This window comes from Hermetia illucens, chromosome 2 (genome assembly GCF_905115235.1).
Source record: "Hermetia illucens chromosome 2, iHerIll2.2.curated.20191125, whole genome shotgun sequence".
Classification (NCBI taxonomy): domain Eukaryota; kingdom Metazoa; phylum Arthropoda; class Insecta; order Diptera; family Stratiomyidae; genus Hermetia; species Hermetia illucens.
In genome coordinates this window covers 176,347,383-176,374,137 of record NC_051850.1, presented here as the reverse complement: position 1 = coordinate 176,374,137, position 26,755 = coordinate 176,347,383, and the positions used below count along the sequence as shown (strand labels likewise).

At 44.1% G+C, this 26,755-nt stretch overlaps 1 protein-coding gene across 1 annotated transcript in view; it reads left to right on the top strand.

Annotated features, from left to right (window-relative positions):
* Positions 1 to 26,755, top strand: part of LOC119650445 — an 809,140-nt gene that overhangs the window by 642,714 nt on the left and 139,671 nt on the right. The window contains exon 19 of the mRNA XM_038053300.1: positions 13,281 to 13,467. Within this exon, the coding sequence (XP_037909228.1) occupies positions 13,281 to 13,467 (187 nt within the window). The remainder of the gene's footprint in view (positions 1 to 13,280; positions 13,468 to 26,755) is intronic.

The window sequence follows — 26,755 nt, the reverse complement described above, 5'->3', positions numbered from 1 at the left end:
GAATTTTACCTCCGTTCATATTATGCCGCTTCCAAGGCGCGTATCTCGCGCCCGCAACACAGTTACTAAAGAATTTTGAATTCTGAACTCCTCATAGGATACTCTACCTTTCGCCATAACAGAGATTACCGCAACGTATACTTGGCCTGACCTTCCCGAGCCCCGGCCTTCGTCTAATTCTGCTCATCTAGAGTTGGTTCCGGCATGCTATGAGATGGAACATTCTTTGACAATCGCTTGGTATTTAGTAAGGTCCTTTTCATCCCATTCGTAATCAGTACCGACATCTTTACTCTTCGCAAAGTTACTCCCTATGTATGGCCTTATAATAGTGACTCTTAAGCAGGATTCCAGTGGAACTCCCCAACTTTTCTCGTTTCCGGTGGCCGACATTGTTATCAGCCCTTGCTTTCCGGGGGCCCCTAACGTGGATGGTTTCGGGTTAGGAGTACTAATAGCTTAAAAACGCTACACCCAGTTAGACGACAGTGGTTTCCAAGCTGGAAACCATTAGTCCGTCTGCCGTCTCGCTTCCGGCGCCACGGCATAAAAGGGTCTCAGTTGTTAGTTTCAACACAGCGTTGCTACGGTTCAGGTTGGACACCAGCAGCTCAGCCCTCCAATGGTGCGCCTGGCATCACCAGTTCTGCTTTCTTTATCCTCCGATTCAATGTGTGGCCTGCCCGTCTGATTTTTTAAAGAGATAGAAAGCATAAAAAGCCACTTTAACTCATTAAAGCCACCCCTGCTCAAACGCGTTGCTCCACGGAACTATCTCCACACTTTTTGTAGTTCGAGCATTTGCGAAATAATCGTTTCCACTTGAGCCACTTGTGGGTCTCGTCAATAGAATTTTAAGTTGGTCCTTCTTGTTAGCAAATCTCTGACTCGAGAAGAGTAGGCGCTCCGGGTCCTCATGTTCGTTTATACACTCAGGACAAAACGGAGAATCGTCATGTCCAAAACGAGGTAAATACCGAAGGTCATTTTCTCTCATAGACATGAACATTAAGAGCTTTTGTTCAAACTGGTAAAATGAATAAATACACTATGGTTAGCAAAAGCCTCTTAGGTGATTTGGGTCCTTCAATATTGGGCATCATAGCACCAACAACTTTCATTGTTTTCTCGCTTGCGTTCCTCCTTGAAAGTCAATCGATGATCCAACGTAACACCGAAATATTTGATGAAAGGCTTGGACTCTATCACATCTTGCCCCACACGAAACCGTAGAATTTCTTTCAGTTTACGGCCGCTGACCAGTACAGCTTCAGTTTTATGCTCCGCCAAATCAAATTCATGTGGTACCAACCAATCCTTGATCAGCTTAATCGATACCTCGCATGCCCAGACAACGTCCTTCAGGTGTTTGGCTGCTACATCAATTGTAATGTCGTCTACATAGTAAGATAAGGGTAGCTTATCGCGGGAGTTTCATGCGCAGAACATGGTCATGCATGACGTTCCAGAATAGTGAGCCCAGCACCTTGAAGTACTCCGGTGGATGATGATGGCACAGTATTTTTGGTACCGCCCTGCCACCTTATACCTGCAATTGCTTCCTCTGCCAGATTTGCCACTCCACGAAAACCGTATTGTTGAGTGGATATTTGTCCTACTTCCTCTACAATTGGGAGCAACCTCCTGAATTGGACAAAGACTGAAGAAAAAGAAGAAGCAACTCTCCCATACCGTCCAGCAAACAAATGAGACGACACGATGATGGCTCACCGGGTGATTTACCACTCTTTTCCAGACTTTTCCACTGAGTCGGGATGTTGCCCTCTTCTAAACAGGTATTAAAAGTAGAAATAAACTACTCCGATCTCGCTTTTATCAATACCTTCAAAGCCACATTCGGTATTCCGTCCGGCCCGAGGAGGTGGAAATCTTCAAAAGACACTGGTCTGGACACACCAGCGTGTGGGATTTTTACCCACTAAAACCACCCCCGACTCCCTCCCTGCCCCGCGGAACCACCATAAGGTATTACATCACGAGGCGGAGTCAGCTCACTCTAGCTCTGTCACCTTTCTTCCACACGCGGCGCACGTGATCGCGCTTTTCTCCTTTCCTCTGCCTTTCGCAATTTATCTTGAATAGATGCGATCATGGAGTTGACCGCATCCCAATTCTCTTGATGTGCTAGCACACTAGATTTTCTGGTACCAGCACCTCTCCTAGAGTCTCCTCTAGATTCCTCCTTTCTTCCACAAATCTCGGGCAGTGGAAGAATACATGCTCTGGGTCCTCTGGGACTCCATCACAATTTGGACAGTCGGGTAAGATCTCCAATTTAAACCTGTGAAGGTATTGGAGATATCCTCCATGTCCCGTGAGAAAGTGGGTGAGATTATAATTAATCTCACCGTGGCGTCTCCCCAACCACTCCTTGATGGCAGGAATGAGCCTGTGAGTCCACCGACCCTTTCCCGAGCGTTCCCACCGCTCTTGCCATCTATTTATGGATCTCTCCCTCTCAGTCTTCTTCGTTCGCGATGATAAAGAGGTTGGCTTCGCATTGTATATATTCGCCATCTCATCTGCCAAGATGTCAATCGGTATCATTCCAGAGATGACGAATGCTGCATCATCTGAGACAGTCCTGAAGGCAGAGCATACCCTCAAGGCTGTCCTCCTGTATACTGCAGTCAGTTTGTTAGTGTTAACTGACATCTGCAGTGCCTCCCTCCAAAATGGGGTCGCATAGAGCATGATTGAGGTCACCACCCTGGCTATAAGCAACCTAGAGGTAGGCCGTGGCCCTCCATGATGTTCCACAGTAGTGGGCCCAATACGGAGCCCTGCAGGACACCCGCGGAAACGACGTGCTCCTGCAGTCCGTCATCAGTGTCGTACCAGAGCCTCCTTTCAGTTAAATAACTATCGACAATTGCGGCGAGATAGGCGGGAATACCAACCTTCGCTAGGGATTTCCGAATTAGATTCCAATTGGCCGAATTGAATGCATTTTTCACATCCAGGGTTACTATCACGCAATATTTGCTGGTACCACCCTTTCCGTGGATTGCATCTTCGGCCAAGCCAGTAACCAATTTGATGGCATCGATGGTTGATCTGGCTTTACGGAACCCATACTGCCGATCTGAAAGGCCGCCTTGGCTCTCAACTACCGGGAGTACTCTATTATAGATTACCCGCTCTAACATCTTCCACACCGTGTCCAAAAGACATATGGGTCGGTATAAGGATGGTTCACCTGGAGGTTTACCAGGCTTAGGCAGAAGTACCAACTTCTGCCGCTTCCATACCGCTGGAAATATTCCCTCGGACATGTTCGCTTCGAACAACTCAGCGAACATGTCCGGCCTGGATTTCACTGCAAGCTTAAGGGCCTTATTCGGTACTCCGTCCAGACCCGATGCTTTATTGTCTCCTATTCTGCCGCAGATCTCCAGCAGTTCGTCTCTGGTGACTGGAGGAATTGCCGTCACATTCAGAGGTGGTTGGAATATGTCGGTGCTCTCCTCTTGCTGGGGGAATAACCCCTGGATGATTTTCAGCAAGAGGGTGGGGCACGTAATCTGCGGAGAGGAACGGCCTCTGAATCGTCCCATCACGATTCTATAAGCACTCCCCCACGGGTTTATGTCCGCTTCTGAGCAGAGCTCCTTAAATCATTTCCTCTTGCTTCGCTGGATGGCGAGCTTGAGGGTTTTGCGGGCTGCTTTATAGGCGCACTCTTTCTGCCCCTGATCGACTCTACCTACCGCCCTCTGAGTCGCTCTTCTGGCTCGGTGGTAGCTTGATCGAAGGCCGGTCAACTCATGATTCCACCAGTAGTTTGATCTTCTACTGGCGAATAAGCACCTCCTAGGCATGGACAGGTATTTACAGCACCCTCGTTAGCCAAGACCATGTCCATCTGCGCAAAAGCTTCTAATAAACTGCGCCCCCTAGTATTTGATTCTCTGCTACCCCAGATCCTTACAATGTATATAGATCTCATGTTTTTGGGCACGCACTGCAGCATTCTCCCCAAGTGAGTTTTTCACTTGAGTGCGAAAGTCATCAGCTTTGCTCACGCTGGATCTTTTCAGCTCGAACATGAGATCTCCTTTCTGGGTTCTTCGGCTTCTGTTCATATTTCCGCTCAGATCTTTTAGGTCGGGATCTGCTTTGACCTTTTTGAGTATCTCCGCGTAGGACAGATTGCCCTTACTGGAGATAACAATCGCATGTGGACGAGTTCGCACTTTTACTTTTCGTTTCGCTTTTTTATTGGTAACTTTAGTCCATCCATCGTTTTCGTTCGTCTTGGGCTTCGCAACGCTGGTCGACTTTCCTACATTCGTTGTACGCTTTCCTCATTCTGAGCTGTTGGTGCTCGTTTTTAGAATGTCCTGCCGCCTTTTTTTCTCTTAGGCGCTTGCTGATTATTTATAGGATCCCCCTCTTTTTCACGTACTCTTTTATTTCGCTGTGATTCGATAACAGTACGGTTAGGTGTCACTTGGGTCGCTTGCGATCTATTATAGAGGACTCTAATAGCCCTAACCATAATCTTTAGTCCGGATAGCTGAGTGGTTAGAGCACAAGGCTGTCGTACGGAAGGTCGCGGTTCAAATCTCGTTGGCGGCAGTGGGATTTGTATCGTATCGTATCGTAGTCGACTCAGCTGTGAATGAGTACCTGAGTCAAATCAGGGTCTCGAGCGAGCGTAATGCTGACCACATTGCCTCCTACAGTGTTCTGTAGTGTACCGTTACGGTCTTGAATGAAGTGCTCTAACACATTTCAAGGCCCTGATCCAATATGGATTGTTGTGCCAACGATTATTATTATATTCTCTATGGCTTGGTGCACGTTGTGCTTATCCTTGATAAACTCGGACAGCTCAACTATTTTTGCCCCAAGCTGGGTGAAGGATAATTCCTCCGGATCGGGACTCTGCTCCCTATAAGCCCCGACAAGGTTGCTCCTTTTATACGCTCCTTCACTTTTGGCATTTATTGACCTTGCCTGTACTTTATCCTTTATCGTCTTTGTCGTTGGTGGAGATCTCAAAGTTGACGAGCTTCTTCTGAATGGATCTCTTCCTTGTTCCTGGAACACCTCTTGCTGTCGCGCATCTTGAACATATGCGGTGTTGCCACAGCTTTCGTCGTCCAACGGTCCGTCTTCAGTTCATCCTTGGTTGTTCTTGTTACTGGTGTTCTCGGTAAGGTCATACTTCGCTTGAACGCTTCCTTCTCCAGATCCAAATCACTTGTAACATTATATGCCAAGGTGGCCAAGTTGTCCACCACCGAGGCACTGCAGTCGAGGGATATCGACGGCCAGGAGCCCGCTTGCTCACTCTCAAAAGCCGCCGGTACTGGGGTTCCGAGCCCCTGCACCGTAAGTTTACTCCTTCTTTCGTCTTCCATGATGGTTTTATGTTCTGGGTATCCTTCCCATAGCCACTTTGGTCCGCGCACCAGAGATGATCAAAAACTAGCCCATACACAGTCAGAAAAGAAAAGTGCATGAACACATATTTATACATCAATAGGTATGCCCCAATCCGCCAGCTGGGATCGCGCCTGATGGGAGATCTGGCCACTCCTCATAGGTCCAGCCCGGGTCCTGTCTCTCTGTTTGTCTGTCGCCCCCGATTTACTCGGAAACGGCTGAACTTGTTGTCATAAAATTTGGCAGGAATATTTGGTCTCTAAGTTCCTTCATATGCAACGAGTGGCACACTTTCACATTGGGTTTAAGGGAGGACTAAAGGAAATATATGAAGGAATGTTTTGAACGTCTAACTTTCGACACTACGACTAGTTTATTCTTATTTTTTGAGTTATCTTGCTCCCAAGAGTAATCTGGGAAAAGCATCCACTTTAGCTAGTCCGGCCACCAGGTTAACGGTCTCACTAAAAACTGAAGCTGCCCGAGGTCCTTCAGTATCCATATAGTGAAGAGCAAGCTCCATATTACCACACAGCCCTCGGCGCCTGTTCATTTACCTTGTTTGCACCTTTGCCAGTGGAGGGAGGACGATCCCCGGGTTGTTGCTAGGGTTCATCTCCTTGAGAGATCCGCTTCCCCTTAACATACAACCAGCAAACGAAAAAGATCCTCGTCAGTTCGATGAGCCTGCTCCCAGCTTGGGCCTACACCCTCCCGGCCCCTCCGAACACGGTTTTAGCGGCCACCACGAAGGAGTCGCCCGAGGACTTGCCGAATTATGCAACCTTAACCTGGAGCATAATCTGACAACAATTGAAGATAAGCTTATTTCCCTATTAACTTAGGAACATTATCAAAATTCATCTCCAGAAATATAGCAACAAAATCACAATAAAAGAGCCCAATTAAAAATTCCCCCAAAAATTAAAAGGGAATAAGAATAAGTTTAATTAAGGACACTCAATCACTTGGAAAATTCCAAGTCTGTATTGTATAAATATGCGTTGGTGAACATTCCTATCCAATAATTAAGTTCTTCCGGTTTCATGTTATTCGAGATGAACTCCGAGTCTAATGTAGGATGTGGTATGTAAGATGCGATGTTTATTTGTTTGCCTAACTTCTTAGCAATATTTACACTGCTAATTGGCAATATCGACGAAGAGATGAAATTAATTAGTAGATGAATCTCAGAAGACTGGAACGTACACATATGCGCTCACGAATAAATACAGCATAAACGTTTTAGGGGAGCTCGAGAAAGGACGGAAGGAAATTCGAGTTGGGACACATTAGGGTAGGGACATGCAAGTTAGACGTACCTAATTGATATGGACACTGATAATGCCTACATATTATTATAGTATTTTCAGAGCAAGCTTCCTTCGAAGTTTCCAAATTCAGTTATTTTGCGGTTGGTTAGCGAATAAAACCCGGAGCATCTGAGTTCGGGTTTGCTGGTAAAAGGAGGCTTATGCGAGCCTGTCCTCTCATAAAAGCTGTCCTCCATCGTTGACGTAACTTAAATTGCTTCTTACAAGAAATCAAATCTCGCTCTCAACTTTTGAATCAAATCACAATGGCTCGACGGTGGAGCACGGACTTCAAGAACTACAAAAAGGATTGCCAACCGAGGCAACTACTTAGCTTTCATCGAAACAAGAGAAAACTGGACCCGCGCTGTGAGGGGTAAGCTAACAGGGCTTCGTAGCACAACATGTGGGCACGACGCGAGATATATATACCTTCTGAGCCCCATGGAAAACCATTACAACACCGGTTCCGACGGTTTGCCTCTGGCACAGGTATCTGCTGGTGAGCTGATGCTCCCGACGCATCTGCTTAGTAAGGGAACCAGTCCAAACTTAGCAACCCTAGAGATGAATGAATTGAATCGCGCTCATTTGCAAATTATGTCTCTCGAGTATAGGGCTACCAACATTGACCATCAGCCGACTAATATTGAACACTCCGGTTGCATTCTGATGTAAGATGCTCATTTTCGAGTCTACAATTATGCCGAGGTATTTCATCACAGGCTTGGACTCGACCTTGCTCTCACCAATTCGTATAGGAAGTACTCTGGCGATTCTCTCGTTAGTACTTTCTTCGGTTCTAGAAAGAACCCTTGCTCAGCGATCAATCTATACATTTCTGACTCTTCGCATCACAATTACTAGTGAAGCCTGGGTTTGATTGACAGAACGTGCGGGAAACAACATAATCTGTGTTTCCGAAAAGATACTTTTTATTGGGCACCTCGAGTCGCAATGTCCCATCATATGAGGTGTTCCAGAGATCGAGGTCCAGGCCCATTCCTGATCTACCCATTTACCTCTGGTCTGAACTTGAACCTCGCTTCTCCTTTCCGCGTCTCGTAGAGGGGTGATCTCTTCCCTACTTGCACAATATCTACAAAAGATAGCCTGAGATGTGAAAGTTCGGCTCCTCATTAACAGTGACCTTGACGACACATCTTCCGCAGCAGAGTTTTGGCGACACATCTTCCACAGCACGAATTACGTCAATCAATTTTGACTTAAGCCCCCTTCGTCCGACACACTAAGAAAACAGTAGACTGCCGACAATTCGAGGACTCCAATTCTTTTACTTATTAGCACCTAACTCGCAACTCTCTAGCGAGAGGGAAGAAGAGAAACTGCTAAATATGAGTCAAATGCACTGAGCAACAAGTCTGCCTTATACTAAATACTAGCTCCAGGACTTTGACCCTTTTCCAATTCTTTGGAGGAATAGAATGAATAGAATGAAATATCCGCACAACTTCGTTCATCTGAGCTGCTGTTACGGCAGTCAGGGAGCCTCGAATCATTAGGAGAACTTATCCCCCACGTGTGTTATATCATGTACAGCCAAATTCCTTAGTCCACAGGCGACTTCCCACATTGAGATATCTTTTTTAAAAGGACTTTTTACTGAAGAAGAAAGCTAATCGTTGACTTTACTAGATCTTTACGACGGTTCCTTCATTTCCGTTTTGATCTTGTGGTTCATTTCCTCGTTCTCGAAAAATACGCCTACGTCTATTTTTCCCGTTCTCCACATCGACAAACATTGGAAAAACCTATTCATCATTTCGTAGGGTTCCTCCTGTCTCATTGCCCTGTTAACACTCTTCTCCGTAGCAAAGGCCACGTCGAAATAGTGTTCCTGCAATCAGGACGCCGTAGTGTCGGCATGCTACTGACATTTCAAATAGTGAGTCTCATTCAGGTGGCCATCTCTAAAGTTACGCTCTTCAACGCTTTAGTTAGGTCTGCCTCACTCACGAGCTCTGGCATTAAAATACCGTCCAACTAAGGCTTTCCCTTCTATGTTTTGAACCACCTTTTCTAAGGCAGCACCTCTTTTAAAACTTAATATAGGCTCGTTCGGTGTGAGGCAAGTGGTGGAAGGGCTCATTCCTATACAACCCAGCCCAAATCAACCAAACATGACCTCATCGGATTGCCTCAATGGTAAGTTGTCTTTATTTTGATACTCCTCGCTGGAATGCAACGAGTTAGCTTGTCTCCCCCGTTTCATCAGTTACTGAACAGTTTGACTCCTGTACATCTTCGCATACGGGATGTGCATCATGCTGCTTGACTTTACACTTTTTGCAGACCTTCTTCGAAGATCTGTCATCACCCCGAACCAATAACGCAACCGCATAATACGTTCCTTGCGAGCAGCGCAACATTCTTGCGAAGCGCAAGTCTTGGCTTAATGTCAAGGCTTATAATACAAAGTATCCCTACCCAGCTCTTTGCATACCCACGCAATATGCTTGTAGGCCCAGTAATTGAAACAACGGATCCGCTTCGGTACCACTATCATAGTCAAACTTAACTTTGCAATGGTGTGGTTATTACGTTTTCGACGGGGATTAGTTCATTTGGATATCTCCTGCCGAAATCCTTCATGAGGCACTTCGGTAACAGATAACTGTCGTTCAGCTGAAGACACCACTTTTTACGCAGCTTGAGGCGACGCCAGCAACTTGCTATTGCTAAAACTTATATTAAGCTGTCTTCCACCACCTTCGTTAGTGTATAATACGCTGCTAGGATTCCTCCGTTTTCGTTCTGCAATTTTTAACGTCCATGGAGATATTTCGCTGGACGATAGTAGCAGCCTTCATTCTTTTCAGGAACGGCTCGTGAACCCTACCTCGTCTCCCATGTTTCCCTTGAGTCGCTAGCTGGTTGATAGCTTCCTCAACATATCCTTTCGGTAAGGGTGTGTCACGCGGCTCAGATATCAACTTCTTTCCTACTGACTCTTTCTCCAAGCTCAGAGTCGTATCTCCTTTTTGACCGGCGGACCTGTTCCCTACTCCTTGCGCTCAGGCTGGCTTCCACTCCGGATCCTCCTGCCTCGACCATATCAACATCTAAAGGATCATTTTGGAACAGTGCGCGGAATTTAGGTCCTCGTTTCACCTGGTCTTTATGGATTTCGAAAAGGCTTTCGATAGCGTGAACAACGAGTGTATCTGGAGTGCTCCACAGAGGAGGGGCATTCCGGAGAAGCTAATAGCTATTATCAGAGCGACATATGATAGCGCGAAATGTCACGTGCTGCACCGAGGTAAAATCCCAGAGTATTTTAAGGTGTAAAGCGGAGTCCGCCAAGGTCCAGTCACTTATATTATAAAGTTTGGATTTAGAGGCTCCAATATTAGGCGTTCGCCTAGAATCGGACCAAACTGAGTCTAGGAATGTGCATTTACTACGAATGTGCATTCAGCCCTAACAAGATTATTTTCGGGAGTAAGGCGTTAGCGTGACGGCCATTTCTACTAGATGCTACTCTGATGTACTAAGGTAATAGAAGGGTCACTTCAATCAGCTTACTTCCAGCTTGTCAACTCCAACTTGAGTCAACTTGGTTCAGAAATAAGCAATGACCACTGCACACCGTTTGGGTTATTAAGGAGCATTATGCGGAATTCGGATCACCACTGGCGCTTGCTCTTCATCGACTTCGAGAAGGCTTTCAGCAGCAGGGAGTGTATTTGGAATGATCTAGGCTGCAGGCGCATTTCGAAGAAGCAAAAAAGTATTATCAAAGCAAGGTGATATCTCATAGAAATTTCAAAACCAAATCAGAATCCGCCGCGGTTTCATTCTATCGCCGATATTTTTTTCTTCTTGTGATTAATGACGTTCTTCATATTGCCTTGCCTGAAAAACTTGCAACATCGACTACGCAGAAAGCATTTACTTGCTCCCACTAAGTCACAGATCCTTGCCAAATTACTGGAAATTTGAAAAAGGAGGCAAGCAGAGTCGGACTGAAGATGAGCACCACCAAAATCAAGATTTTCAATCCCATCGATCATCGCAATGCTCCTATTTGTGTTAATGAGCAAAACATTGAAGGCGTCGATCAACTTAAAGATCTAGAAAGCCCCCTTTCTGGCAAGGAGGCTGAGCATATTCAGAAGACTAGTTCGACCTCCGCTGTTTTGTCCAAAATCTGGAAATGCAATTGTCTCAACCCCAACACCAGGTTGAAGCAGGCCGTGGTAATGCCCTTTCTTTGGTGCTGAATGGGATAGTACATGGAAAATGCAAACCCATTCTCGCATCGCGTCTTCGGGATACACTGGTCTGGTGCAATTTCTAACAAAGATCGCCGTCAACGCACCGATCAATTACTCGTGAACGTGTTGATTAAAAGGCTGAGTTGGCAGTGGATAGGTCACACATGAAAGAAAGCAATAAAGGGCTCCAGCTCCACTACTCCAGGATAGCGAGTGATTCGCCTCAGAAAGACATGGCGTAGAACAGTGGTGGAGGAGTACAAATTTATCGGGGAGTCCTGGCGAGAGCTGAAATATATTTTAGCAATCTATCAGCTGTGATGCGTCTGGCAACCATATTATGGCCATAATTAGTCGCATTCGAAAGGAAATAAACAATTGAAAATAGTCCTCAATCGTAACTTCAACTCCGGTCAAATAAGGGAAGGAAGTAGCCCTAAGAGAGTATCAAGGTATGTAGCATTCTAAAAAAGGAAAGGAACGCCCCAGAGTGGGAAACCTAATCAACTAGCAAAAAAAAGCACATTAAAATACTTCCACAGAATTAAGGAAGGAAGTACTTGTGTCCTTGCCTAGGACATCGCAAGACTGCTGACAAGTAAATCAATTTCTAATAAACGTGTTCACTGCAATCGATGGAGAAATGACTAGTTCTTAGGCGTAGAAAACCCTTCTAAATTGAAAACTTCCTATATCAAACCTTTTACCTAATTGATAGTTTGCGTCTAACTTGCCCGAAGCACCTCCATCTCTCGAGTGTCCCAATTACACTCGACCGCTCAACTTCCCCCGAAAACTTTCATGATTCCCAGTTGGTTTTGAAAATTGTTTCCTTAGCGACATTATTGGTTTCACTTGGGGCTAATATCTCAATTCAATCGAACCATTTCGAACCTCCTCCGTCCCTCGTCTCCCTGGCCACCGCACAAGTACGTGAGGTTCAACTAGTGTGCCGTCCTGGTATCACCTTTTTCACTATATGTCTCTCGTATGTATACATAGGGCCGGCCTACTATATGCCTGGGGCACATGTATACGTATTGTACTACGTATACACAAGAATGCCGCCTCGATATTTCCATTATATCCAAGGACAAAGGACACCATTCTCTGCTATAATAAGTTTTCTTGCTTGGTTGCCATCATAAACAGTTTACTCTCCTTGACGCCATTACTTCATCAAAGGCCACGGACTGGAGACGATATAGCATCCGTTTCGTTCATTGGTCGCTCGTTTGCTTCCTTTGGCATGGCAAGAACTGACATCCTGTCGACAGGATTCCATTAATTTTATTCTAAGAAATGAGATACAAGGGTACGTATAAGGAAAGCAGTAGTATCACGTCCGCGTGTCGGATAAAATTGCATTAACCAAGTCCAATCGCAAAGGAATGATGCTGAGGAAGGCGACAGGACGAAACTAAACCAAATTACAGCAACTATGCTGGGAAGCAATTTCAAAAATGTTTTGTTGTAAAAAATGAAGCATTGACTAGACGCTCGGCAAAATGCATCGCTTTTCTTTCATCTGATTGATGTGTCGTTCATCATAATTAATGTCAAAAATGATAATTTTCCTGAAAATTGAATTTTCCACCAAAGAAAAAGGTCCTGGTAACGATAACCTGCCTGCAGCTTTTATAGGTTCGGGAATTTCAAATTTTGTTTCCAGTACCCTGAATTTTTGTAGAAGATTTCAAGAAATATGAAGGATTCTTTCGAATATCCAAAAAAGGACTCTCCTGGCTGAAGAATTTAAATGAAAAATGTAATTAATTTGACTTTGATTTTCCAAGTTTTCTCATAAATTCGACTGAACGCAAACCTAATATGTTATTATCGACATTTATCAAATCAGTGTCCTGAAATAGACTTCTTAAAGTTACCTCAATATACCGGCTCCTGGCTGACACAAGAGAGGGAAGCACCACAAACAATAACTTGTTCGTGACATCACAACACAAGTCATACATCACCTGAGTTTCACTTGGCTGTTGCTGATATTATTGCCATTATTGCGAAATGATACCTTATCAGAGGTGATTAATCGATTTCCATCATGCCAGACACGTTGAGGTCGCCCACCCCCACCTCGCGATATCCTGGCGGAATGGCCTCGCCCAAGGGATTCCGATTCCCAATTTTCTTGTCGTGGCATTAAATGAACCGTATTTTCTCTTCTTTTGGTTTTCTTTTCAGTTTCGTCTCCAATTTATCCTTACGTTGAAAAACGAGAATGACTGAAATAAATCCTTTTTTACAATTGCCAATTCTCAATTTTTCCTTTTTTTTTGTTTTTCTTCTCCGCTTACAGCTACATAATCATGAATTCGTTGAGGTCTGTATGAAGATTCTGTACCAAGTGGAGCTGCAGCGTAAGACCTTGGAGCAGATGTGGGGCTTCTCCGTGGAAGCTGAGCTAATTGAAAATGCCGATCGACAGGACGAGCTGTGCTGCTATGTGAGTCGTGTCGAGGATAAGAGCGTTGCTATGCAAAATGGTAAGTAAATACGCAAAGCTTCTTATCGTATTTCGTAGATATTTTGTAAAGATGTCTTCGGCCATGTAATAAAATATTCTCAATTCCGAATTTTTATTTTAAATTTTCAATAATTCGGATTTAATTTGACCTCGTGACATTGGAGGAAACATTCAGGGATGTTTAAATCAAATATGATCAACAGAAAATTGTAGCCATAAAAAATAAAAACGAATTGAGGGTAAGTCAGAAGGGAACAATTGGGCAAGGAGATTTTCGTCCCGAGGGCTGATAAGAATTTATCTCCAAGCGAAAGTGCTGCAACTTCTGTAATATCCATGATTTCATAGCATCCAGAGCATTTCGTTAAGCCACTGTCCTGCAATGACGTGACATGGGGATTTGTTAGCCCCCCCGCTCCATTATCCTCCTTTCAAGCTTTAAAATCTTATCTCAATTTCCCATCACGCAAAATCATTAAAGTATTTCAAATCTTAATTTATAAATGACCATTTTAATTCTCTTTCGAAACTTTCATCACAAAACCCTCTTACCTGCGAATTTCCAAATCTCTAAAATTATGGTATAATATATAAATTTTCAAATATCTAAAACTGATCATTAACCTTTTTGTTGTTGTTTTCCCTATAAATCGCTTTGTCCTAACATATATATACGGTATGTCTCCGGAATGTATGGATTTTAGGAATTGATGTGAAACAGGTTACGGTTAGCGGCTTCAGTGGGCGGGTCACTTAATCCGTATGGATGAGGATGATCCCACCCGGAAAGTCTATAAGGGCAATATCTATGGTAGAAAAAGAAGACGAGGCAGACCCTGCCTAAGATGGAGCGATGGCGTAGGTCAGAACGCCAGACAGCTTTTAGGGATATCGAGAATTGTAGTAGATGAGTACCACTGATTTGGTTTTTTATAGAGCGACTGATGATTCAAGTTTTGGGACGGAATGAGAGTAATTGAAAATGAGGCTAAAGGAAAAAGAAATTTCCGGTGAACTTAGGAGAAAAGCGGGCAATCCGAAAAAATGCATCTTGAAAATTCAGTTTAGTTTTTGGAAACTTATTGAAATCATTTTGAAATTTTTACGTTTCTATTTTGCAACCAGAGTGGCGATTGCATGTAGAAGAATTGATGAGTGTCCTTTGGCACCCGTTTCAGGACATTTTCGAAAAAAAGATGCATAATACTTTCGGGTTTGCTAGCATGGATTGTACATTTTTGAATACAAACAAGCCTAGTGTTCGCTGAACATAGTATGCTCGTCCCAAGCCCTGGTAAAGCAGGAGGAGTTAACAGTTATTCCACTATTCCAAATCCTACCTTATTTCTCTTGATTATAGGTCCCGCGGCAGGCCGACCAAGAAAATGCCTCCAATGTCGTCAGAAACAAGATGATCGGATCGAATAAAACGCCTCGAAAAAAATGCTAGGACATCCACCTCAGTCGACGCGGCAGGACGGCCTCCGATCCTGTCGAGAAATGAGCAAGGGTGCTTAACGCATGGACGGCGTCAGGACGTAATTTAGTTAGCCAGAGCAAAACAAATACGTTAAAAGTTGGCACCCTAATTGGAAAAACCGAGGAACTCGCAAGAGCCCTTCGGAAAAGGCCCATTGATATCGCTGCGACATAAAACCCGAACGCGGTAAGAATGGCTGTAAACTTCTCTCTTCTGGTAGCCCACACACATTCAATACGGGGTTGGCATTACCATTTCAGAGGATTTCCATGATTATTAAAGAAGTCGAATAATTCAACCAGTAAATTTCGAAGTGTGGGTGGTGTATCAAAACCGCTTCGTGTCTCTGTTGGTGTTCATCAAGGAAGTGCCCTCTCACCACTCCTCTTTGTTCTTGTTATAGACACCGACATACACCGTCATCCAACGTCCAGCGAACTGTACACTGTTTTATACCCAATCTCAGATTGAATCTGAATAAAACTGAGTTTTTGACGACCAATCCCCACGACACAGGCACAATCACTGTCAGCGGCAGTGACCTGCCCAGAACTGAGCGATTTAAATATCTCGGGTCAATGCTATCTGCCAGTGGACAACTGCGTTATGAAATTACTTCACGCATTAACGCAACCTGGATGAAGTGGCGTTCCACAGCTGGTGTTCTTTGTGATCGACGTATCAACGAACGTCTCAAATCGAAAATTTACCGCAATGTCGTCCGTCCAGTCGCTCTCTATGGTTCTGAGTGTTGGCCGACTATAAGGGACAATGAACGGCGTCTTGCGATAATGGAGACGAAAATGTTCCGTTGGACTAGTGGCATGACAGGAGGTTACACGGATCGTGGAAAAACTGCGGGAGGGGCATCTTCGATAGGATGGTCACGTAATTCGCGCTAACGAGGATTCACTTGTCAAGATTGGTCTGAACATCAAAGTCAATGGTAAACGACCAAAAGGCCGACCGAAGCAACGGTGGCTTGATACGCTGGATGGGGATTTGAAAGCCTCGTGATTGCATCCAGATCAGGCATTTGATAGAACCAAATAGCGAAACCGGTCACGACAAGCCGACCTCGCATGTGAACGGGACAAAGGCTGAAGAAAACGAAGAAGGAATTGCCAGATAAGGTTGATAGGAGAAGTTGAATAAAAGCCGTTTTTTTTTTAATATTTGATTTATTTATTTAAATCCAATACCGATTCAGCTGTAAGCAGACTGTCCCTTCTATCGAGTCACTGCTCTACTTAATCCTGTAGAAAGGGAGGGAGATCACTTCGTTAGAAAAGAAAGATAATTAAAAGTTTTAATTGAATACAAGTATCTGGAAGTAATTAGCACCTCCACAGCCCTCCCAGCCAGTGATTGAGCGCAAGAAAATTAGGATACTTACTGAAGTTTTGCCTGATAACAATCACCAAATCTAACTCGGTTGTTCGTTTTCTTTGGGATTGCCACTGCAAATTGTTGATCAGGACTTTGGCCGATTTTCGGGATGTCTCTCTCGGCAGCGTGTATTGTCAGGATAGTTTCTTGGTGTTGGATCGACATCGCGGAAGAAAGTTCGTGTCGATCGATGTTACTAATAGAATCGCTGGTCATTACCGCAGGAGTATTGTCTAGCAGACATATGCAAACATCGTGAAATGAATGAAACGGGACCATTGGCATTCTCTAATGTTCAATTACATGGTTCCGTGCATTTGGTGGCCTAGGAATTGTACCTCTAGTGGTGCCAACATATACCCGAAGGTTTTTGAAGCTGCGCTGTGTACTGGACCTCGACCGAGAATGTTGAGGTGTTCTCCTGGATGAATTTTCGGAGCGAATTTGCCGTTCAACAGCGCGCATCTTCGTTGGTAGTTCAGCGGGGTGACTTAATAAGTGTTGAACTAAATGTATTAAGAGTATTCCCTCTGTGAAGGAGACCGCTTTATCAATTGTTCACGTAAGTGGTTGTATGAGTTATCAGCCACCCACCCTAAAATTATGTCGCAGACTTCGATGACATACCGCGTTGGTAGCACTTCTATGACTTGGAAATACTGCTTTTGCGGGTTAAAACTTGCCTCCACTATTTTGATCCAAATTTTGGGCTCCTGCCTGGAAATCTTGGAATGCAGTTTACCCCGGTCGCAGTCGTACTCGTGTCTACCGGTACGCTACGTGCTCTCGGCTGATTGCTTTTCTGATAACCTTCCGGCAATTCTCCTTTCGAACTCGGGGTCACCACTTTGGGAATTGTCTGGTTGGGTTGATAGCAGAGGTTGAAGGAAAGCCATTTTTTTTAAGGTTTTGTTTGAAAACACAACCTTATTAAAATCAGTTCAATGTCAGTCTGTCTCTATCTGTCCATCTTTTTTTTTCCGGAGATGGAAATCTTCCAAAGACACTGGTACACATGTTCAAGCGTGGGGGATTTTCACCCACTAAAACTACCTCCTAACTCCTGTCCTCTTCCCGGCGGAACCACCGCCAAGTATTTCGTCGCGGGTTGGACATGGCTCTAGCCTCTCCCTTCGCCCATCGATTATATTCGCTCCTTTCTCGCCTCCTCTGCCTCTCTAAATCTGCACTGAATCCGCCCTACAATGTCGTTCACTGCATTTCAACTCTCCTGGCATGCAAACATTTTTCCAACCATATTTTCCGGTGCAAGTGTTGCTCCCAAGGTCTCCTCTAGACTCTTCCTTTCCTCAGCGAATCTAGGACAATGGACAATGGTCGCTGTTGGTACAGTTGAGTGAGCTGTCCAATTTAAATGCGGTATGCAATGCAGTTGACCAAATTAGCGCTGCGTAAAGCAGTATAAGGCTCACTACTATAGCTATAAGCAGTCTACAAGTGCATCGCGGGCCCCCAACATTTGGCATCGTCCTTGCCATGCTGACATTGGACGCCTTGGTGCAAAAATTTTGTAAGTGCTGGTTGAAATTCAGCCTCACATCTATCACTCCAAGGTATTTAATTGCTCACTTTGAAGTGATGATATGCTTCCCCATTCTGACACGGGTAGTGGTTTCCTTATGCCACTTCGTGGTAAGCACCACTTTTGTTTTATCCCCCACGAGTGCAAGACCTGCATTTTTCAGCCATTTCTTTATAGCAGTGATTGCTTCGGATGAACATAATTCCACATCCGCCAGATCTTTTGCAACAACAATGACCCCTAAGTCATAGGCGTAACCCTATTGTGGACTCGCTAGCAACTGAGACGTTGAGGACATCATTATACGTGATAAAAATGTCAAGCGATGACGGCTTTACGGTTTCTTACCGGGGCAGAGGCAAATCGTCAAACGCTGTCTCACCTCTGCTCTGGGAGCAGCGTGTGGCTGTGCCACACCTGTTGGATCGGTTACCCATACATTATTGTTAAGGTTTCTATAGGGTCCGCTTATTATAGCCACTTGCACATCTGAGTCGTGGGTGGTCTGCGAAAGCAAACCTTGCGCGACCCTTCAGTGATTGAGGTTGATATTGGATCAACCTCACTTGTGCGCGCTCTCGCTAAATGTCCGTACGAGAGAGCCTTGAAGCATCTCTTCAATGCGATTTGCTCTCTAAGGCGATAGACTACCCATCCAATACGGACCAGCCCGATATTCAGCAGCTTGCGCGCTGCTTCTGCTGGCAGCCGGATGGTCGAGATCTATGTACCTCCATACGGCTTTCTAAGGCTTACAATGGGTGCCTCCTGCAAGTCGTGCAATTTGAACTGCTCCGCTAAGGCAGTGCAGATTTCCGCTTTAAAAGCGACCTCATCTAGCTCTTTACACTGTATAGCGTTACCAGGCTTTTCAGTAAGCGCGCAGCACTTTCCCCAAGTAAATTTTTGACTTGGCTGCGGAAGCCTTCGGATTTGCTCTTTTCGGACCTTTCCCGTTTCAGCATGAGTTCTCCCTTTTGGTTCCTCCGGATCCTGCTTAAATTGCCCCCCCCCCCCAAGTCTTTGAGATCAGGGTCAGTTTTCACCTTTCTTAGTATGTCTGTCAGTCTGTCTGCCTGTCTGTCTGTCCGTCACTCGCACTTTTCCCAGAAACAGCTATACCGGCTGACACGAAATTTAGTGAGAACTGTAAATACCCACCATGCAATCAGTGACATCTTTGTACGTCGAGAATAAGGGAAGGTCCTCATACATGCAAAAGGGCAGTGTAAATTTTTTTCTCACTAAATATAGTCATGTGGGGTATCAAATGAAAGGTCTCGATTAGTACTCTGCCGGTCTTAGTTTTGACATTTGTTGGAAAAGTGAGGAGCGCGCGGATTCGAAAATGATCATTTCTTTCACGGACCCTTCCTCAGAAACTACCCAACCGAAAAATCTGAAAAAAAATCAGGAGGCTGCCACTATATGGTCAATAGGTGTCCAGCTTCCGGTTTCCCGACTTGTTCATTCCTTTGGGGAGATTAGGACATTCGCAGAATTTCCTCCTTTTTATTGTTTTTTAATTTATTTTGCTTTCAATGAGCCGATGTGTTTTAGTTTCATTATACAAGGTAGACCATTTAATGTGGGCCCATTTGTTTCCAGAAAAAATATAAAAAAAAAACTTTTTTTTTGCTGTTCATATTAAAAATATTTTATTTTAGTTCAAGAAGATTTGTTCCAGCTATTTTTGGAAAATGATATCTTTCAAATGTTTGCCTTTGGCCTTGATGGCCAAATGTGCTCATTTTTGAGCGTTTTCCATTGTTTTGGCCAATGTTTCGGCCGATATGCCGGCTATTTCGCGCCTAATGTTGTTTTTGAGTTGAACTAGAGTCCTTGGATTGTTGACGTTTACCTTGGATTTGAGATAGCCCCACAGAAAAAAGTCTGGTGGCGTCAAATCTGGTGATCTCGGCGGCCATGGAAAATCACCATTTTTGGATATCAACGTTCCGGGGAACAATAGGTTCGAAAAAATCGATTGTAGCGCATAAAGTGTGGCAAGTTGCTCCATCCTGCTGAAACCAGAAGCCTTCCATGTCATTTTCTTAGATGATTGGTATGAAAAAATCACGAATCATTACCCCATAACGCTCGCTCATTGATGGTAACAGAGGCTCCTTCATCCTTTTCGAAAAAGAACGGTCCAATGACTTTTCCGCACAAACATCGCACCACACAGTCATTTTTGATCGAAAAGGGGCCATTCTTCAATTAATTGAGGATTTTCGTTAGCGTAGAAGCAACAGTTTTGCTAATTTACGCCTCCATTTAACTGAAAATGAGCCTCGTCTGACATGATGGTTTTTCGCCAAAAGTCTGGTTCAATGCGAACAATTTCGATGGCCCATTTGACATAATCAAGACGTTTCGCATAATCATATGGAGTTAATTTTTGTGCCAATTAAATTTTGTACGGAAACATTTTTAAATCGATACGAATTATGCGCCTGAGTGTGGTTCTTGCAATGCCTAGCTCCTAGGAACGGCGATAACTCGATCTCCTCGGAGTATCCTCAATACTAGCTTATACGGCTTCAATATTTTCATCGGAACGTCTTGTACGTGGTCTAGATGCGTGACTGGTATTCCTGAAACTACCGTGGTTAATAATTTTTGCGTATAAATGGTGCTTTTAGATGGAGCACTTTTCATTTTATTTTTTTTTTTACGAAATGCATGTTGAGTTAACACAATTGAGAGCTTATTTTGAATGTAAAGCTGAATTATTTCTGCACGTTCTTGTGGAGTGTACTGCTCCATGCTATAAATTGCCTTGGACTGACGCTTCAAACGCGGTATATCATTAGTCAATCTGACATTCCTGCCAAAAGTTACAGGGTTGCCAGATGGGCCCACATTAAATGGCCTATCCTGTATGTATTTATACTTATGGTAGCTGTTGCGTAAAAAAACAAAAACGACTGTGAACATCCATGACGACCGGAATTCAAACCTGAGGAACGAAGCGATAAGCTGAGACGCTCGATCAACCCTAGGTACGCTGGTTAAGATAATGTTTCGCCTTGGAATTATTGAAGGCGTTAAGTTCTAGATGGAAATCCCATTCGTCATGAATGTTTGCGTTCGTCTTCTGTTTATATTTTAAAATGACGAGAATAATCATAGGCTCATGGGAGGTCGAACTAGACCCAAGTCAAGATGAGTGAGTCCTCCAAATCCCCTTTTGGCTCGCTTTATGTCTGACGATAAGTGGCAGGGCAAATCAGGTTTGATATTTCATTATATAATCAATTTTTTCAAGATGTTGTAACCAGCCCTGTAAAATAGTACCAAAAGCAAATCTCATGATAAAAGCCACAAAGTCGGATTTCAGCCCCTTACAATAAAATTTAATGGGGCCTCATGGAACTACCCTCAGCACAAATTTATTATCATGTCTCCGTGCACTTAAAAATTTCATTAAATTACCTATTATAAGTACAAAGCAACTGAGCCTCGAATCCAGTCTATATAGAAAGACCACCATTCCCGGCAGCTTTCTAATCAACTACATAGAGAAAAAAATACTATACAAGACTCTCATTTTCATTTGGAAATCATTCAATATCAAAAGAGTAAAAAATAGACGAAATTGACTTGTTACATCAAAGAAAATCAATACTACCTGCAAAGTTAATGCGAAACAACCCCCCGACTACATTTCAGGTGGCTCATTTGAATGTTGCAATCACAAAATGTACGCTTTCCACCCCAGTTCCTTATCATTCACCAAACAGAATTTCTAGCCCAAAATACCTTCTGAAGAACTTTAAAAAACTCTCCCGTTCTTCCCTTGCCTCCGTTTTTATTTCGCGCTTGACAAGGTTCCTTTGTTGCATATGGTACTTCTAATATCGACAATCTTCTCCATCTCAATCTTTCAATTGTGCTGTTTATTTTTTTTGCTTGAATCCTCCCTACAAATCACTCTTCCATTTCACCTGAATCGTACCTTTCGGAGTCGTGAGAGCTCTCTCCCGGTGCCTGACAAAAAAAAACTGAAGTGACTACACCATTAGGGTCACCACTTTTGCTTTTCTATTACAACCCTGTCAATTCAGCTACACGGACATATATTAGGCAAGGTGAAAGGATGTATGTATCGATGTATGACTCACAAAGGAGTCAAATAAATTGCTCAAGAGATTCGAAGCTTCAAAAAGGGTATTTCTAGATGACTGATGTTGCGGGCCAATTGCTTAAGCTATCCAGCGTTTCTTCGTCCTCCCAACCCCTCAGGACTCTATACTTTTAATCCCCCGTGGAGCTTGGTTACACTTGATAGAATTTATTTTTATTATGGTACGAATACGCGCACATCATTCAATATTCATCCCTGAAGCTACTTGTATCTGGAAGCTGTGCTAACACATTCAAAAGATTCTTGAGAAATAGTCACCACACTTGGATAGCGGAGCTGAAAATAGAATTCTAAAGATATCTTCTCTAGGAACCGAAATTTGCAAGGATATCTTGAAAAGGCCACAGGGCGATTAAGAAATGTGACTAGCGGAGTAGGATACAATACGAAACGGAAATAATACCACATACTGCACCCTTTGATCTATATTCAACTTTCTTTAACAAACGGGGCTCATTCGTAAAAAAGCCCACTTGAAGCACTCAATTAGCATTTTGGGACCCGTCGAATTATGTCGATTTAAGGGTGGCTAATAAAGGAAATAAATGAGCTGAAAATTTAACAAGATTTCTTCGTCTTAGAAGGCTAAAAATAAGACGAAACATCCCCTGAACCGCATGGTAAGTGCCGACGGCCCTCTTTCATCATTCAAAGAGACACAAACCCAGAAATCCTCTCTCTGATCCCAATAGCAAATCGGCCTTTATCGTCTTTCTGATCGCATTGCAGGCATTATCCTTGCTGCTGTACTTTATAATAGGCTTACATTACTTTGGCTCTTCTGCTCGTCGACGAGACACCTACTGACGCCCCGTCACCTAAAGCCACCCCCACTGATTTCAGGGCTACATCCACATACAAGTTTTCACACGAGCCAATTTGAATGGAAATTACGTCAATGGAACAAATCTAACGTAATAATTCGATATTGTACACGTGATTTCCATTTCGATGGCCGCCATCGTCCCATATATAAATAGAACCTTTACGCAATTATTGAAATGTTGACACAAAAGGTTAATTACTAGTGGAGCAATCCGCAATAGTGGAGACCGCTTCCAGGCACAATTTGAATTCCCTTCGGCATGTTAAACTACAAATTTAGCCTTTTGTGTGCTTAATTAGCTGAACAAGCAAAATAATGGAATTATGAGGAGTTAAAGTTGCGTTAAAGCTCCTTCAATTGTAGTAACGACTCTGAACAGGACTCCGCCGTTGAAGGGACGAAAAATCAACGACGGAGGTAAAATTGAAGTTTCTGGCTTTGTTAACTACTTTGTCAGGAGGTCAGCATTTTGTGTGTCCTGTATTACTTTAAAGCGGTGTCGTTCAACCCGAGTATGTGTAGTCAACCCATTCTCTTGGAAGGAATAAACGGGTCACGTTTTCTTTGATGTTCGTGCACGAGTAAAAATGTGCTCCTGAACAATTGTTTCATTTTTCTCCGGGGAATATCCTTTTACATTTCAGGATTTCCTGGATGAATAACAAGGATTTATTTTGGGGGTTTATTCCTCATGATTTTTTTATTTTCTGGAGCTCGTTGTGACACCGCAATTGAGGGTCGATTCTCCGGAGATCTATTAGGTGCCTTACTTCCAGTACTCTGTAACTCCTCAAGATTACTTATTACTTTTGTAGCTAATTGTTTGCCCACCTAATAATAAATGAGAAACTCACTTACTTATTGGTATTTTTATTAATCTACTTGACATCCAAAGTGACAGCCTAAAGGTAGGAGAACCGATAAAAAGGGGTTGCCTGCAAGTTACTTGCACTGAGAACAACACAACACCCTGAATTACACACCACCTACCCCTAGAACAGCAAGGTTAGATGATTGGCTCCCAAAGCATATAACCTCGGCTGTTCGAACCCAAGGGGGGAGGGGGCGCACCTTCACAATTTTTATCCCAAGCCCGGGTTTTCTCAACTCCCTCGTCTAACGAAATATCCCGCGGGGATCCCTCGTTAGTAGATATGATGCTACCAGTTCCAACTGGAGCACATCAGCACAAAAGATGTCTGGTGCATCTATTTTGTGCAATTCCTATTCTGAACATATGTCCAACTAGTGAATTACCCCCTACCAGAATGTCCACAATACCTCTGGAAGTCATCCCGCTTTTCGACTGGATAAACTTTGCGAGATGCATGTTAGGTGGGTTGGAGGAGACTGAACCCCCTTCTGGAAACGTTTTTCGAAATTATTAAATGGCTACGCAACGCCTCCAATATAACCTAGCTTTCACTCTAGATTGTAATGCACCTGCCCTTCAACCGCCCGTTCATCACCCAAGCTGCCGTCCTTAAAATCGCATATACTTCAGCTTGAAAAACCATTGTATATTATACCAAAGGAAAAGCCCACTTTTCATTTCTATTCGACAGGTAGGCTCCGACTCCAGAGCCCTGTTCTGTTTTCGAGCCATCGGTGTAGAAGACCTCCATGTACGCATTTCTCTGGGACTTCGCAGGATCACTTCATGTCTCAGGATAACTTCATATCTTCTACTAAACAGATGTATGGCACCCCAAGATTCAGAAAGTATTGTAAGAACTGGATTCAATTCATGGCACCGGTAATACCAAAACAGTCTAAAGTGAAAACCCTTTTTGTGTCACCTTAACCCACCACACTAAGGATCCATAATCGAACATCAGCCTAATAATGGTACATTACCATAGGAGGCCTGGGTCCCCATGCCGAAGCAAAGGTCCGTTTGCACAGCCCATAGGCTGTGACAACTCCCGGATATTTCACATTTTGGAGTTTAAGGGTTGTACCATCTCATCTCTGAGCGGCAAAGTCCATCCAGATTTCTCCTTATTGTATATGGATTTACTGAAGTTCCATGCCTGAAGCACCATCAACATCATCATCATCAAAGGCGCAATAACCGACATCCGATCTAGGCCTATATCATAAGGAACTCCAGACATCCTGGTTTTACGTCGAAATCCACCAAATCGATATCCCTAAAAGCTGTCTGCCATCTTGACCTACGTCATCGTTCCATCTCAGGCAGGGTCTGCTCGTCTTATTTTTCTACGATAGATATTGCCCTTATAGTCTTTCCGGGCTGGATCATCCTCTTCCATACGGATTAAGTGACCGGCCCACTGCAGCCTGTTGAACCGGGTTAAACCACAACTAGACTGTCATGTTATCGCTCATAGATTTCGTCGTTCGTCGATCCTCCTGTAGAATACCTTCTGAGGCACCGACTGTCAATCAAATCAACAGGACCTTGTATATTTCTACATACTGCTCCGAAATTCCAATTTACAGCAAGCACCGCCACGTCTTCAGCATAAGTGGTTATAGCACACCCTCTTCGGGCAGTCTTTCATTGGTTCTGCTGTCAGGTAACGATCGACATCTGTCTAAAGTTCTTTTGGTTTGAATAGTCATCTTTCCCAGGCTTCGATATAACGGCTACTCTAACCTTCTGCTAAAAAGTAGGTACGTAGCTCAAAGCAAGACACGCTAGAAAAACATGTCTTAGCAGTCGGTCTCTGTGCTTTTTACCCTCCTTTGGCATTGCTGTATAGTTGCTAGTCACGACAGACACTTCGGAGAGTTCAAAGGACAGTATGGCAGCTCAAAGGGCAGTATGGCTTCCATTAGTAGCAACCCCTCTTGCAGCGCTCCAATTCACCTTGCAGCACTAACGTGCTGAAGAGTTCACAGGAACCGCCAACTCTCTCCCTTCTACTTTCTCACCATTTCTCCCGGATGGTGTACTTCCAAGAGGGCCTGTACTGATTCCAATCTGATGTTCGTGAAAGTACCATCCGGTTTTCTAAGACTAACTTGGCTGACCCATCCCTTTTACGGAATCTACAAAGCCTTGGAATCTCTCTTTTGCCCTCCAGTTTCTCATAGTACGCTCTAGGGTTTATAAGCAGAGGCAACTATGATGTTTATCCTCTCGCCATTAACCTGGTATTGTAAGGTGACCGTAATTGGGTCATAGGAACAGAACTGTCTGAACATGGTTGCCTCTAACGGTCGTGACACAAGCTCTTGATCTTATGGATCTTTCATCGCAAAAGATCCTACCCCCCCCCCCCCCCCCCCCCCCTTCCTTAACTCATCCAAAGGCACAGTTTCTATTAAATCGAACCCACAGCGCTTGCACTGGAAAAGTGTAACAGTAGACCTGCAACTTTGTCAGCCTCGCTGCCATCAGATAATGCCAACAGGTAATAGAAAATAGTTACAAAGCTCATGCGACGTTCGGCGTGTGACCAGGTGTCCCTCACACCGCGCCACCTGTGACTCGATTCCCTCATGTTTGATTTTTCAGAGAATTTCTCCCTTTGGAGGTGCAGCAGTGCCCATGTTCTCATTCATAAAAATATTCCGTCCGTATTCCTATGGGAGGGACCAGCTCCGTTGAGATCTCCTTCTCGCTGATTTAATGACCTCCCGGCACGCCGGTTTTAATCCCCGCGAGATGCTCAGATATGGGCCTTTATGTAGAGCACAATAATAGCTCACCACAGATGTGTTGTTTTTACGCTTCTTGCGCGCATTGCCGTTAACAGAAAAGTTTGTTGCTTTCAGTGGTAGACTCACCCGGGTTATCAGTTGTTTACCAGCCCACCACGACGATGTTCTCATTCCCAAGGTGCTTCACCTTCTTCCGCAGTGCCTTGCTCTGCCGTCGCCTTAGCGCCTCCCCCGAGTTCATGGTGTCAGAGCCGCTTGGTGCCATTTTTGCATACGGCCTTGTAAT